General features: G+C 37.2%; 1 protein-coding gene and 1 long non-coding RNA gene across 3 annotated transcripts in view; one reads left to right on the top strand and one right to left on the bottom strand.

Moving 5' to 3' along the window:
• The window catches only part of LOC147872541 (uncharacterized), a 108,828-nt gene that overhangs the window by 3,174 nt on the left and 90,285 nt on the right, over nt 1–15,369 (top strand). Inside the window, exons 5-6 of the mRNA XM_087356254.1 lie at nt 280–330; nt 2,861–3,007. Of these exons, the coding sequence (XP_087212380.1) occupies nt 280–330; nt 2,861–3,007 (198 nt within the window). The remainder of the gene's footprint in view (nt 1–279; nt 331–2,860; nt 3,008–15,369) is intronic.
• On the bottom strand, nt 8,426–12,629 carry LOC147872549 (uncharacterized). Of its 2 annotated transcripts, XR_015537202.1 has the most exons (3): nt 12,266–12,364; nt 9,187–10,005; nt 8,426–8,570 (listed from the first exon to the last, which is right to left on the bottom strand). It is a non-coding gene; the product is annotated as an uncharacterized LOC147872549 (long non-coding RNA). The 2 variants fall into 2 exon arrangements; XR_015537201.1 differs by lacking the exon at nt 8,426–8,570 and having other exon boundaries at nt 8,692–10,005; nt 12,266–12,629.

The raw sequence follows: 15,369 nt of genomic DNA, 5'->3' as shown, positions 1-15,369 counted from the left end.
GCAAGTACATCTATAACTTTGGTCTAAATGTTAAAAGAGAATAAGCAAATTCTTTGTAGTGTTCATTGGGACTGTGAAATGCTTATACCTTATATAAACAACTGCAGTGTGTCAATGTGAGGTCTGTGAAGTTTAAGTCTGTATAAATGTACGAGCAGACTGCAGAAAGTAAATTAAATGATGTAAGCAAAACAAAGTAGGTAAATAATTTTGTAGTGTTCATTGGGACTGTGAAGTGCTTCTGTTTTTGACTAAGCAGTTTATAATCTGTTCTTTCAGAAAGCAGAGCATGCTGAGCAGCGAGCTGCCTTCATAGAAAAGGCTAAAGAAGTGAGGAGGAAGATAATTAAGTTACATGAATCAAAAAAGTAAAATTACGAGTCACAAGAGACAGATTTACAAAGGTTGAAATTCGGTAAACACGGGAAAGTAACTATTCTCTGTGCTTGAAATGAAATTTATTGCACCTGCCCTTACTTAAATCATTTACACATAACAAAATACTGTACAATTTTCTCTCTCTCTGTCACTTTTGTTTAAGTCAAACGTGCTGCTGACAGATCGGATATTCTGGCTTTATAACCGTGATCTAGCGTCATCAGTTTTTGTTGTATGTTGTCTGAATAAATACATGAACTTACACTGGAGGGGCCCAGTTCATATTAACGGGTCAGTTTTGAAATAAGTAGAGAAATTTTGAAGCACCTATGATCATGAATGATGGCAAAGCGTGCTGAAGTTATTCAACTTCTTTTTTTGAGAACGTTATCATCAGTTTGTAGGCCAAGAAATTTTGTCGTTCTGCTCGTTCAGTTGCTTTACATTTCTAGTAAGAGACGCTCCAGAAATACACAGTTAAAGCATGCCTAATAAGAGTATGATAATTATGCGGATTAAACATTTCTAGAGAAACAATACCAAGATAGATGTTAATGCCTGTTCTATCAGCAAATCATACAACAAGAATTGTTAAATGGTTTGCCTGAATAGAAGGTGAAATGTGCAGAATAATATATTATTTTTGAAAATGTTCCAAATATTTGGCATGAGAGTAAATTGATTTGCTAGTGAAAATTGTGTCTGAGTTGCATGTAAAAGGGCTAATAATAAATTAAATAATTTAATTTGTAAATTCTAAGTAATAATAACTCAGAGTAACTTAGTTAAGAAATTATTTGTGATACTTTCATTGCAATAATACTTCTTAGATAATGATAAAATTTGACTGTGAATCATGAACATAACCTGAGAAATTCCAGAAGCAGAGTACAAGTTTTTCTAACGATTTTTATAACTACCAAAATGTTGAAACATTCTCTGCATTGTTTAAATTATGTGTCTAGTCAGTCACTTTGTGTCATTTTATAATTTAAAATATTGGAAAAAATACTGTGATACCAATATTACGTGTTCCAACCTTAAACAAATGGCATTTTTAAGAAAGTTTCTTGTCCAGAAGTGGCCCATTAGACCTAACACAGTAAGTTTGTGGATGTCTGTTGTGCTTGGAACTGTGATTCCAGGAAATTTATGATATAATTTTCTCTGGCACTTATTAGTTGAACCAAGTTCATACTGAAGAATATGTTCAAAAGAAAATTGAATCATATAAGCACATAACATTTTATGTTAGAAACAGTTGCACGGCTGTGTGAATAATTTTAGTGGTAGTTGCTGTTAGTCCTTGGCAATGACTTGCAGTTACTGCAAGGAGCATTGGAAACAGTGCATATTCATAAATTGACATGTTTATTGATCACCCTTGTGTTTTTAATCCTCATCTTCTCTCACCAATTTATATTTGAAATGTTAGTCTACTATATTTGCTGTCGTGTTTCCGTATTGGTCTGAAGTGTAAGAACATTTTGTCCAGTTTTGCTTCTTAAGGTCATCTTAACAAATGTTTAGGTCAGTTTCTTTATAAACAGAATGAATTTGTTGAAATTTCTTTCGAGGCTCATAAATTTTATTTGTTATGTATAATAGATTACAGTTTTACATGAAAGTCTGCAGTTTTAAGTGGGATTTGTATTTCAGCAATCCTTTTTTACGTAAAACTGCTACCCATATTTCTAAGAAGAAAGGTTTTATGTACATATGCTTACTGGTTGTCCCATAAGTTCAACACCACAGGAGAGCTATGTTATTTGGCTGAATATGGAAAATGTAAAGACGAAGAATTGTCGTAAATCTTGTGTTTCCAATCTGAAATGCTGCAATTTTTTACCTAGGGCGAGCCGTTACTGTGCTACACTCTGCATTATCGATAGTAGAAAGTTATGACAGTGTTGCCACATTGACATGACAGCGAAAGGGGAATGTCTTCCCAGAGTAGGGAAATGCTGTAGTGAAGGAGACATGGATATTACAGGAAATACAAATGAATGAACTCAGTGGTGAAGTGTCATGTCAATGTAGCAACATTTCCGTAACTTTATTATTGATGATATAAAGAATGTTGCACCATAATGGCTTGTCATAGGTAAAAGATGCCAACACTTAAAATTGAAAACACATTATTTGCAACAACATTGTCATTATTTTTATTATTATTATTTATAGTTCTCCTATGGCCAAAGACTTATGGACACACTGTATTGAATCACAGTTCTTACAGACTGTTCTAGAGAAGTGTTGAGTGACAAGAGTGGGCATTAGTAAGATTGTAATAGTGTGGAATGTGTTTAAAATAAAATTTCCATTAGTTTTTAGATATCCAGGGTTTGTTTTATATTATTTTATATCTGTGGAACAAAGCTCAGTAGAATCAATAGTTTCAGAGTTTTAATATTTGTTTTGTAGGGGGACAATTCTTCCTCTAATGTTGTTGTTTGAGAAATATTTACTTGTTTTCCTTTAGAGTAAACAATTGCTGCAGTATGTTAGAAGTTCACAAACGTTTCACACGTCCTTGCTGCCTTATCGTCAGGGCGATCGCAATAGTAAAGTTCTACCAGACTACACGGCGATACAACACAGAAGACAGTTATCTTCTTACATCTTACTGGTATGTTGAACATAGTCTGAAGTACATTTGTTGTTCACTGATAAAAGCTGAACATAATGTCACTTACCAGCTCCAGGCAAGAACTGTCACTGCATGTAAGTTTTTATTGTTTTATGGAGTGATGCTTGACTCGTATCGGGAAATCCACGAAGTTTTTGGCGGTGAGTCACGCAGTTCCAACCTGGAGCCGGGAAGTGACACGTACGTTCAGATTTATCAATAAACGCGCTTTACAAAATGGATAACGACTTGACTGTGCTGACGTCTTCGTATCATTCTCCCCCTCCCCGACTAATAACAGACAAAGCCCAACACCATTCTGAAATAAGAATCAACAATTTTCACTATTTCATCACAGACCAGAATATTTCCTTATCACTTTGTCGTCAAACATTTGTAGTTTACGTTAAAAACCTCGGGACAGGAGACAACAGGCAAAGCGATTGGTTAAATTATTTTTAACGTAGGCCGTATGTATTTCGAAAAGCAGGTAAGTCAGTGATAATTTTGACCCAATTCTGAGTTCAAACGGATCTTATTTTCGAGTGTTTTATTTACCCTTACAAACACGCACAAAACAAAAAAAGAATATTTTTTTTGTACAGTACAGTCTAATTATGCCCCTCCATTCCCACTACGACAGACAGGGGAAGCAAATTAAGCTTAATTTTTTCTCCTGTAGGTTCATAAAAAACAAGATGTCAGTTTTAGGTTGGCATATAAATTTAACTGCTGTCTTTGAAATTTGAATGTTCACATTTGGGCTGAGATGAAAATAAATTGTTTACCGCTACTCCAATGTTCTAAGAAATGTAAAAAGCTTCTGGATAATTAGCACTGGAATTGAATGTGCCAAGAACGCAGGACCATGACACAAATGAAACATCGTTCTAACCGGCTGGACATTCATTAAAACAGAAATTCACAACCCGAGGCCCGCCGATATATCTTGCTCTCATCGTCATACTTTGTTGATGTCATCAGTATATGACAGGAAAAGCTGAATGAGGGACTTCTAGTCAATACCTAGAACGCGTCTTAATGATAAGCATTGGAGAAATGCACTGGAAAATCGCAACAGAAATTAAAACTTAAAAGTTGATTTTTGTTTGAAAAAACTTTAGTAGCCCCAATTTAGTACAAATTTCACGTTTCCATATCCCCGCAGCCTGAGAATTGATAAGAGGGGACCAAATATGATCCCAGGCCTGAGACCCTCATCTCATAATATTTAGTCTTTGTCTTAGAATAATAGTGGTTTCAAACTCCTGTACTATAGGAATTTAATACTAGGTAAATGGTTTAACAGTAAGCAACTTCAAAATATGGCCAGCACAACAACCCAGAAGACAGAAATCTTCAGCCTCTCCACTGTGAAAACCTCAAATCTTACATCAAATTTTTTACATTCTCCTGATCCTGTTCAGACTAATCTTTAGTGACTGATGTACCTCTTTCTACTGAACCCAGCTAAGTAGACTCTCCCCACTTTTTTACGTAGGGATGGAATGTGCAGTTTCTGAAATTGTGTGTTCTGTTCAGATTAATAGGTGACGTACAAGTTTCAGAAACTCAGTACGACAGGAGAGAGTTAGGGGTGAATTAACTGTTTAACTGAAGAGTTACACTGAGTTCTGGCACGATACACAATATTTTATACGAGAAGGAAGTTTCAGCACTGGGTTCTCAAGTGCAGAGAAGAACCATTTAGAACCTTCTATTTGTACTTCATAAATTCATGGATTTGCTGAGAGCGATGTAAGTGAATTACTTTCATGAACTTAACTATTTGCGTTATCTCATGTACTGTGCTTTGTCGAGGGATACAAAACCAGAGATTCTGTATGACTGTCACTGTTTTCTGCATTTCACGAAATGGGAGAACTAACAATCAATATTCAAAATTTTGATAAAGTATAACTTTAAAAGTGGCTTATGGTCAGTTCGGTTACATCTTCGAAGATAATTCTTATGGTGCAGGAGCTACACGTGTATTAATACATCTATGAAGTTCGTGCGATTCCGTAAAAGTCTTCAGTTGGCAAAATAAAATATCCATATTATGTGATACATGCCATTACGATTGTAGAACAAAAGCATTTATTTCTAAAGACTTTGCCATATATTGACCAGTGGGACACAACTTGGGTTATGTTTTCTGAAAACCTTTTCCCAAACCTTTTCTACAAAGTGCTAGGCCAGTTTCAGGTTTAACGATGCCTATGAATCCCATGTTTCCATTCCTGATGGAAGTTTATTTCAAAATGGCTGTCTCTTCGCGTGTTTGACCACGCAGTCTCCTGAAATCTGTTGACGGAGTGAGTAAGGAGCTCCAAAAACTTCCCAGAAGGGAAATTTCTTCATACTTGTTTGTGCAAGAGCCAGAAATCCCACGGAAATTCATTTAATTTTTGGTTTGTGTCTGTCTTACGTGTAGCAGAACCTCTCCGGATATATTTTTGTTGGGACAAAATATTTTTTGGAAATATTTTGCTAAAAGAGGGAAATATTGTTATGGGCGCGTGTCTCAAACAAGAAGCGCTTATCTCTCCAAAGAAAGCTTGTGATTAAATTTATTTTTCTGACCTAAGCTAATGGCTTAATGAAATGTACCAAACGTCGCTAGCCAGAACACAACTCATTTGACAGCCTTTTAAAATAGTCATAACTTCTCCCTCCACTTTGATGTGATAAAATGTTTTACGTTATAATAGCGCGTTGGCCGGTGTTCTACGTGCATGAGTGAAAGAAAGATCACGTGGGAACTGTTCTCAAATATGGTGAGGCAATCGTGCGTCGTCAGACAGAACACTAAATAATAATAATAATAATCGTGCATTGAATTCCGATTGGGGGAATTTCTGTTAAGGTTGTCAGGAAACAAATTAGAAGCAACGACATTTCGGTGGAAGCTGTGTCCTTAGCTTCAAGCAGTTTCCCATTCTACACAAAGACATTGATATTTTTAGGTCAACACATTTTACGACTCACAAAGATATTTTTTAAGAAAATTGTTAAATTTTACATAAATGCACTGACATTCAAATTACATTTCTATTACATTTGTATTAAAAAATTATTATGGTAGAAGAGGCTTCCTTCGTGAGTTACATCATCTCATGTTTTCTGTACCTGTCAGTGAAATGTGATAAAATTTGTCTTGAGTGTAGTAAATACTGATGGACGATGAAAGATTATTTTCACTTTTAATATTTCAAATTGCAGGTACCAGGCGGCAGACTTGAATGTTTATAGATACGGAATTTCGACTTGTGTCATCGAGAACCTACCGAATGCAAGCGATTACGCCTACAAGCACAGAGACAAGAGAATCGTAAAGAAAAGGAGGAGAAAAGTAAAATAAATGTTAGATTGGGAAAATCAGCAGTTTGCAGTTGATTACAACCACGACGAACACATTAATTTTAATTACTTTCCTTGCGAAAATTATGTAGAAAACTAGGAATTGATGTAGGAGCTACATAAAGAAATATTGTTTGCAGGGAAGAAGGGAAATTTATTTCTTCTCGTTATTTTCTGTTCAAGAAGTCTTATTAAAATTAATTATTTTACAGACGTCTAATTTTATCTAAAATATTACCATCCATCAATACACAACAGTTTCACCTTACGTATTGTATTAAATGAATCCACTTGTGGCGACATGTTTCGAGTTACGAAACCGTCTTCATGGTATTAGGGGAAGATTCATGAACATCGTTTATAAAAACGTCATTATTAAGGCAACACACTGAGAATTTTGTATCAATTTCTGATCTACGTGTGATATTTAAAAAAAAGTTGCAAATGTACGTTTGGCTGAGTTGCCCCGACATACCGCGTAATTGTGCCATGTGCCTGAGGAAGAACCAACCTTTACAAATGCCGTGAAGAAACAGACGATGCTTCCAGTTAACAGATTATTTATTTATTCACGGTATTTTGTACGGTACTTTTAAGTATTTTAATGAATAAATACATAATATTACCACAAAATACACAAAACTAGGAACTCGAATTTAGTTAAGATACATACAGAGTAATGGAAACATCTGACAGCCCTAATCAAACGGGGAAGTCAGAGCATGTTTCCGAGGTAGAATCAAATACAGAATCAGCTTAACAGATCATAAGCCGGGCATGAAAGAAGACTTTACGCCTTATAACTGCGTGGTACCTGGACAATACAGCACTAGAAAGTGTCATTAACCAAGACGTGGTTAACACAACACATCATTTATTCCCGCCCGAGACATTTTGTTAAAAGACTGCAGATTAATATCGAATTTAGACAATCGAAATCCTGGTGTTCTTGGACAGTGACTTCAGAAGAAATTAAGGCCCTTAGAATATTTGAAAGGAGGAAGATTAGAAAAATCCGTGGTCCCATAAGAGATGGAGAAACCTGGAAAAAAACTCATAAGGAGATAGAGGATATCATATATTGTGAAATTTATAAAACCTCTGACAGATGACGTGGACATAAAGGAAGAAGGAATTTGCGATAGACCACGTAAGAGATGTAGAGATGAGGCTGAAGAGGATTCGAAAATCGTGGGAATACGAAATTGGTAAAAAGTGGCTAAGGACCACCAAGAATGTAGGGAAAATGCACTGAAATCCAAGGTCCTCAACGACCCTAGGGCTTGAATCGAATAAGAATGTTGTCGAATGTTCTTATCAGATTACTCTTATATATTAGAACGAAGGTATTGTTTTTTATATACCTTCGTTCTAATATATAAGAGTAATCTGATAAGAACATTTCAATAAATTGCATAACATTGTAAATGATTGTAATTCGAGTTTTAAATTTTACCAATCTAATTTATACCTGAGGACGGTTAAATATAACCGAAACATGTCGTAAGAGACGTTCCAATTTGTAAATCGATCATTCGATGCGGAACGTGAAGTGATATTTTAAATATTTTATATTTTATTATCTTATTAAAATTGTGATTTGACGGAAAATATTAAAATATTAACCTAATTCACAATATGACGCAAATATACTACCTTACATTGTAAAACAAAGATTTTAAGCCTTGATTTGTACATATATAACAGCTTTAACGAAATATTCTGAATATTAGACTTCTCATGCTAAAGAGAGTGTATTTCGCTTTTATAAATAACAATAACTTTTTAAACAAGGAGTATACACATTTCTTTTAAATTTAAGTAAATAATGCTATGAGATAAAGTCACATGTGAGACACTGCTAGTCGCTGAGTTGGTCGAGAGCTTCCTGCATGCCGTGAGACATGAAGACACATTTTGTTTTTATAAGAGCTGGTCAATGAACTCTGTCCAGTCTAATTCACACCTGATTAATGTTTCGAACGAAGCCTTCTCATTGGAGGCGAACTAGTGAATATTCTGATTAATAATTGATTATTTATTTAACAACGCCGGACTTTGCTTCTATAGCCTGGGAAAAACCACGAAGAGATTCGTCATATTAGCAGGTCTCAGGGCAGAGGAAAGCCGCTAATGAATATTTGCTTATACATTCGGCTTTTGCTGTGTGTAAGCGAGCCATTTTTACTTCACTTAATTACTGGAAGGAAAAAAAGAAAATTAAGTTCACTAGAAAATAATTTGCAGGCGTGCCCTGATAACTAACCTCGATTATTTAAATACGCGTCAATACAACACGTTTCGAAATAAAAGTTCACAACCATGTGTTACGTGTTTATTAATTAAACGACATGAAATACAGTCTTAATATACCTACATATATTTAATTGACGTTAGAGAAATAACGTATTCAAATGGCCAATATTGTTTTCTATTTCTAGTGCTTCGTCGAACAGAATGAAAGTTCCCAGACAAAACTGAATTTAATTTCTTTAGAGATGGGGGAGGAATGTAGAAAATTTCAGCTTCTTCATTACGTCACTTCAGACCTTTTTCCTCCCAACCATATTAAAAACAACTTTTAAACTGTCCTAGTTTCTTATGATTTTCACATCTTGAATATGCACAAATTTTATCTCGAAGTGCCTTCTCCGCTAGCGAAGGTTGGCGATCACATCACTTAACTTTCCACGATCCCCTGCTTGATGGATCAGCCGCACTTTGGATCCCGGTTCTTCCGTAACTCGGGGCCATGATTAATGTGAAGTAGATGTGATTTTCCTCGGGAATTGTAGTGCGTTGGTTTAAATACTTACCTTATGCACCGCAGTACTGTAGTCGCTTCGAATTCATTATTCCCTCCTACAGTATTCCAGTCAGAATCCGGGCTGAAGACTCATCTTCATCGCCTTCTCCTGGTACTAGTGATTACTTCTACATTTCACCAGGAATGTTTATTGACTTCCCAGTCTACATCCGTAGTGTTTTGTAACAAGAGAAAGTATTAATCATTAACCTTGAGTGCATTTGTACTGAATCTACCCGAAACTTAAAGCCACGCTGCCGTCTTCATTACTTCGCAAGTGGCCAGCTTCGGTGGTCGGTGTGTGGATCTGTTGGCGTTCTTGCATTGAAACTCTCCTTCCTTTGTCCTTGTATCACGTGATTAAAACAAATGATTCCATTACTGAGAGCATAAAATAATGTATCCGTTTAATGCCAGACAAGGGTCAGAGAAATACACTGGCCAATGACTTCAACTCTGACTCTCACCTTCACGTGGTCCATCCTGTTAAGCTGAGTAACTCACTTGAAGATTTGGTGAAAACCCCAGATAACAAACGAGAGTAAGGGGTTTACTGAGGTGCCTCGGATAATCTGAAAAGCAGCTTAGTTCGCCATGTGTTAATAGTGCAGGTTAATTCCTCAGGACCGCGACGAAACATTGGCGTCAACGTCCACGTCCCTAGTTAGTTGGGACATTGCATCTGATGTTGGACAGCGGCGGGATCAGTATCGAGCCAGGGCGAAAGGCGACTGACTCCTTTTCCGACCTGGTGTCGATAAGTTGAAGACACGGCCCGTATGGCTTGGTTCCAACACCGCGGGGCAGAAGAGAGAGTGGCCTCACTGCACTATGGACCACATGATCACCAAAACGAGATTAAAAGCCGATGAGGATTTTGTTTTGTCGAGCGACCCGACCGACGATGCTTTAAGTGAGACGCACTGGAGGAATTATGGTCATTTTAAATCTGATAATCATTGGGTTTATTTCTCAGGCAAAGCTGAAATCAGCCGCAACGGAGTCGCTATTGTGATGAGGCAGTAATTTCCTCGTCATGCCAGAATTTAATTGTGACCTTCGAGCAACAGAATGGTGTTTGACGTTCATCGTCTATATTCGGTGATTTCAACTTTGAAACTTTTCTGGGGGGAGGGGGAAAATGCCGTGACGCCGCCTCTGGACACGCCGAAATAAGGCACTACCTCTTATGCAACCCTTTTATGACTCCCTGTGTTTAAGTTTCAAACGAGCGTCGCTGTTAAGAGGACATAAATCACGCTTCTTTTTGGAGGACGTGTCCTGGACCGCAGACCGGCTCTCCTGATTCAGACTACCGGGGGTTATACCCTTACAGACTTCCGAAATGTCAGCGAGGGCTTCAGTTCACACTACAAAAACGCGCGTTTACATGTGATCATATTCGTTATAACAGGAACGGATTTGTTGTTCAGGAATTTACATCGAAACTTGTTCTTAGTAAGCTGTCCAACCCATAATTTTATGTTTTTCATGGAACTGTTTCATAAAAGGACCGCGTTTGAAGAAATGGGTTTTTAAAATTAAATTTGCTGTTATAAATGTCTGGCGAATTCAGTTTTGGTCAATTACGGACACATACAGTCTACTTTACGAAACACTCACGACGAACTTTCTGTAAATTTTTACACGACATGAAACGTCAACAATTTTCAATTCAGACATTTTTTTAGTTATCTAAAGTGTTTGAAGAAATATCACGTGTCCAGGTGTAAGATAGCCTAAGATTTTAAGGAACTTGTAATTTTATTTATTCATAACATAAAAAGGATGCTCTTGAGTAAAATTCAAAGCATTGCCGCTGTTGTAAACTGCCCTATCACCATTAAACCAGGTGTCAAAATGGCTATTAGTCTCACACTAACTTGTATTTGTAAATTAACTCTGTTCAAATGTAATTTAATTTCATTACTCTCTTATCTGCATTCACTTCTCGCTCTGACACGCGGTAAAATATGACCCTATTAATAACTCTTCATAATCTGATGCAGTGATTATGATGATTTTTGTTGGGCCCAAAATGGAAGATTCCTCCGAAATGAAAATGGGACACGGTCGTCAACAACAGAGCTAATGGAGGTTATTCTGCAAAACAACCTGTTAATTAACAGCACACCAATCCGTATAAATAGGCAATGTTCCAGTCGAATGTAAGCCGAGGAATGTTGAAACCACATAATTTATTTCAGGAATATATATATATATATATATATATTTATTGATCTTACCAACCAAAATAAGAATTTTGGTATCTCCATTATTCAGTTATAAAACACTTTCTTTTCTTGAATACTTTAGTTTTACAAGATTTTGAATGGACCAGAGGAACGCGCTCCTTTCGGAGCGCATTCTCTAATCTGATATTTCACTTCTTTACCACGCTGTTCTTGGTAAGTCAACTTTCTACGACCAACTCCACCCTTGCAAATGTTCGTCTTTTTTTCCCCTTCTGTTCTTGTTAAATAAGTTTTTCTACGTTATAGCTTCGCTCCCTGGTAATCACTTGACTCATTTCAGGGGTGTTAATGGCATGTAACTCCCGACAACTAGAAGCTTCCTTTATCGCTGAATATAATACTTTATTTATACACAATTTAATTATTTAAGAATAAATAAAGATGTGCAGATGATAAAACTTGGCTTTAGCCACAAGACGATGATCTCAGACTTGTATTGGGTTTGCGGGCGGCTACCTCGAAAGTTTGTTGAAGAGTTCCCCCTCAACCTATTTAATGCGTAAGGTCCAGCAACATTATCTGCTGAGTGACAATGAACCACAGAGTCTAAACTAACTTTCTACATATTTCCGCCATAAATGTTGAAGTATGACACTTGGAATTACAACCAATTCACGACAGTTTATTGTCCTGGTGTAAAATCACAAGACTCATGTGAACCGAAGGTCCTCGGATGTCTTTGTCGTAAACAGTTAGGTATATGCCATGAACTAGAAGTAAACATCCCAGTATTACCCTCGAAACACAACAACAAGTTAGAATTTTGAAACGAAAAGTAAAAAGAAATTCAGCCTAATAAAATAATAAAAGAACTAAATGGTAGGATCAAATTACCTCAGCAGAAGATGTAATTTGGACCGTTACAGACTTCCACACGAAGCTCAACTTCTGATCCACATCCTTACACTGCTCACACACAGGGCGTTATTTGTTTACTCGGCATTGTTGTGTTCCACAACAATGCCGAGTAAACAAATAACGCTTCACAACAAAGAAATCAAAAACTATCAAGCCAGTCGCATTATCACTGCTCCAGAAGCAGCACATCGCCTCCGAACAGCGACATAAAACTATTTAGGAAATGAAGGAAAGTGAAAGAAGACGTTGCCAACACCAAAAAGGTAATCTGATACTAATAATAATATTCAACCAAAAAGAAACTAAAGTAACCCCCCGAAGGGGGTTACTTTAGTGCCTTACTCAAGATTTTAAAACACAGTTGAACAACCCTCCCCAAAACGTGGGTTGTTCAAGTGTTTAACACCCATTCGGGGGACTTAGTTTAGAGTCTTACTCAAGATTTTAAAACGTCTGACTGACCTAGAAAAGTTGTCCTCTGTACTACGACGTAAAAACTACATCAGACATATTTAAGAAATAAAGAAAAGTGAAGGAAGTCTTACATCGATAAACGTAGAAAAACGTATTCAATAAGAACAGAAGGGAAAAAAAGCAGACGAAGATTTGTAAGGGTGGGGTTGGACGTAGAAAGTTGAGTGACCAAGAACAGTTGGCCTCTGAACAGCGACGTAAAGAACTACAACATCTGACATATTTAAGAAATAAAGAAAAGTGAAGGAAGAAATACATCGATAAACGTAGAAAAACGTATTCAACAAAAACAGAAGGGAAAAAATCAGACGAAGATTTGAAAGGGTGGGGTTGGACGTAGAAAGCTGACTGACCAAGAACAGTTGGCCTCTGAACAGCGACATAAAGAAGTAAAAAATCAGATTAGAGAAAGTGCTCCGAATAAGACACTAAATTAACACCCCAAAGGGGGATAGTTTAGCGTCTTACTCAAGAATTTAAAACGCAACCCATTCGGGGGGTTAGTTTAGTTTCTTACTCAGGGGTTAAAACACTTGAATGAGACACTAAACTAACCCCCCCGAAGGGGAGTTTGTTTAGCGTGTTACTTAAGATTTCAAAAAGCAATGGTCAATTGTTTTAACCCTCAATTCAGGGCGGTTAGTTTAGTTTCTTACACAAGGTTGGTGGCGTTTTACAAACTTGACCAACTCTCCCTAGGAGCTCCGAAAGGAGCGCCCTGCTCTAGTCTGTGTACAATAGGCGGAGACAGAAGTAAGAATATATCGTTTACGCTTACGAAGAATTTTATTTCAACTTGTATTCTAGGTAATAAATGTGTGAGATACTGAAGAACGAACCCTGAAGACATGTAGGAAGCTTTATGAAACAGTTCGAGACTGTAACTTTGGTTCAAAACACGTCTCGTTGATACCGTTTTCTTCTACAAAAGTTACCTTGAAAAGACAGTTAACAATTCCGAAGAGTCTCAGAAGGTAGATTAAATTATATTCGTCTCCTTACGAACACACAACTGAAAGAACTAAGTAACTTACTAATTAACTAACTAACTAACTAGATGGCTTACGGAACCAGAAGGTTCATCGACCGAACCAACCAAAGCCCTCCACCGGACTCTGTCCTGGGCCAACAAACTCCAGTCTCCTTCAACTCCTATCTCCCATAGATCCCGCCTGACATTATCCTCCCATCTACGTCTAGGTCTCCCCAGAGGTCTCTTCCCCTCAGGCTTCCCAAATAGTGGACCCAACCAACCAGATGGCTTACAGAACCCGAAGGTTCATCGACCGAACCAACCAAAGCCCTCCACCGGACTCTGTCCTGGGCCAACAAACTCCAGTCTCCTTCAACTCCTATCTCCCATAGATCCCGCCTGACATTATCCTCCCATCTACGTCTAGGTCTCCCCAGAGGTCTCTTCCCCTCAGGCTTCCCAAATAGTGGACCCAACCAACCAGATGGCTTACGGAACCCGAAGGTTCATCACCGAATTAACCAAAGCCCTCCACCGGACCCTGTCCTGGGCCAACAAACTCCAGTCTCCTTCAACTCCTATCTCCCATAGATCCCGCCTGAGATTGTCCTCCCATCTACGTCTAGGTCTCCCCAGAGGTCTCTTCCCCTCAGGCTTCCCAAATAGTGGACCCAACCAACCAGATGGCTTATAAAACCCGAAGGTTCATCACCGAATTAACCAAAGCCCTCCACCGGACCCTGTCCTGGGCCAACAAAATCCAGTCTCCTTCAACTCCTATCTCCCATAGATCCCGCCTGAGATTTTCCTCAGTATTTTGTTTCACAAAACTCGCTTAGCTTTTGTGTTACTCCCGTTAAAAGTGTTACACAAAAGCGACTGCTTAAATTGTCATAAAAGTGACGTGGTATTAATCCTCACAGATGAGTTACATTTCCGTGCTTCTGCGTCGGGACAGAAACAATTACACGACCTGTGAACGTAGGGATTTTCGTCTACAAAATTCTGTTGCCCATGAAGTTATTCTTATTAGCGTTATTAATATTTAATCGCATTTTTATTTACTGTATTTGAGGTTAATTGATGGAAACTGAATGACGCATTGAAGCAACCCTTCTTGCCACCTCAAAGATTTTGCAATTATGGAGAAGAATCTTCATTCCAAATTAAAACAAATATATTCTGCAGAGAACTTGTGAGACCTACTGATGTTTTAATACTCCAATTTATATGATGAACTATCATTATTTATAAATTAACAATCATTCCATTTATTTAACTATTTCCATGCATAATTTATCAAATTTAACTTTAAATTCACATAATCTCTATGTATGCTTTTTAACCTATGAAAAAGCATTTTTTAAATATATATCATAATAGAAAATTTCAAAGCCTAACTCCACTAATCAAACTTAAAAATGAAAACTAAAAACTAAAAGGTAGATTTCCTGTTCCACATTCTAACAAATATGAAATCTGAATATTCTTCAAACATGGCCACTCTCCAGCAATAAAACTTGGTTTCTGGAGACCACAGCCCAAAATTGGAAGAAATCTGTACAATATTTATGACAATGGAAATAAAACAATTATATCAATTATTTATTTTAATCAGTCTGATCACAATATA

This window comes from Zootermopsis nevadensis, unplaced genomic scaffold (assembly GCF_977971745.1).
Source record: "Zootermopsis nevadensis isolate Lab colony 2312 unplaced genomic scaffold, Znev_1.0 Znev_ptg000026l, whole genome shotgun sequence".
Lineage (NCBI taxonomy): Eukaryota > Metazoa > Arthropoda > Insecta > Blattodea > Termopsidae > Zootermopsis > Zootermopsis nevadensis.
The sequence above is the reverse complement of the archived record's forward strand: the minus strand, read 5'-3'. Positions and strand labels throughout refer to the sequence as shown.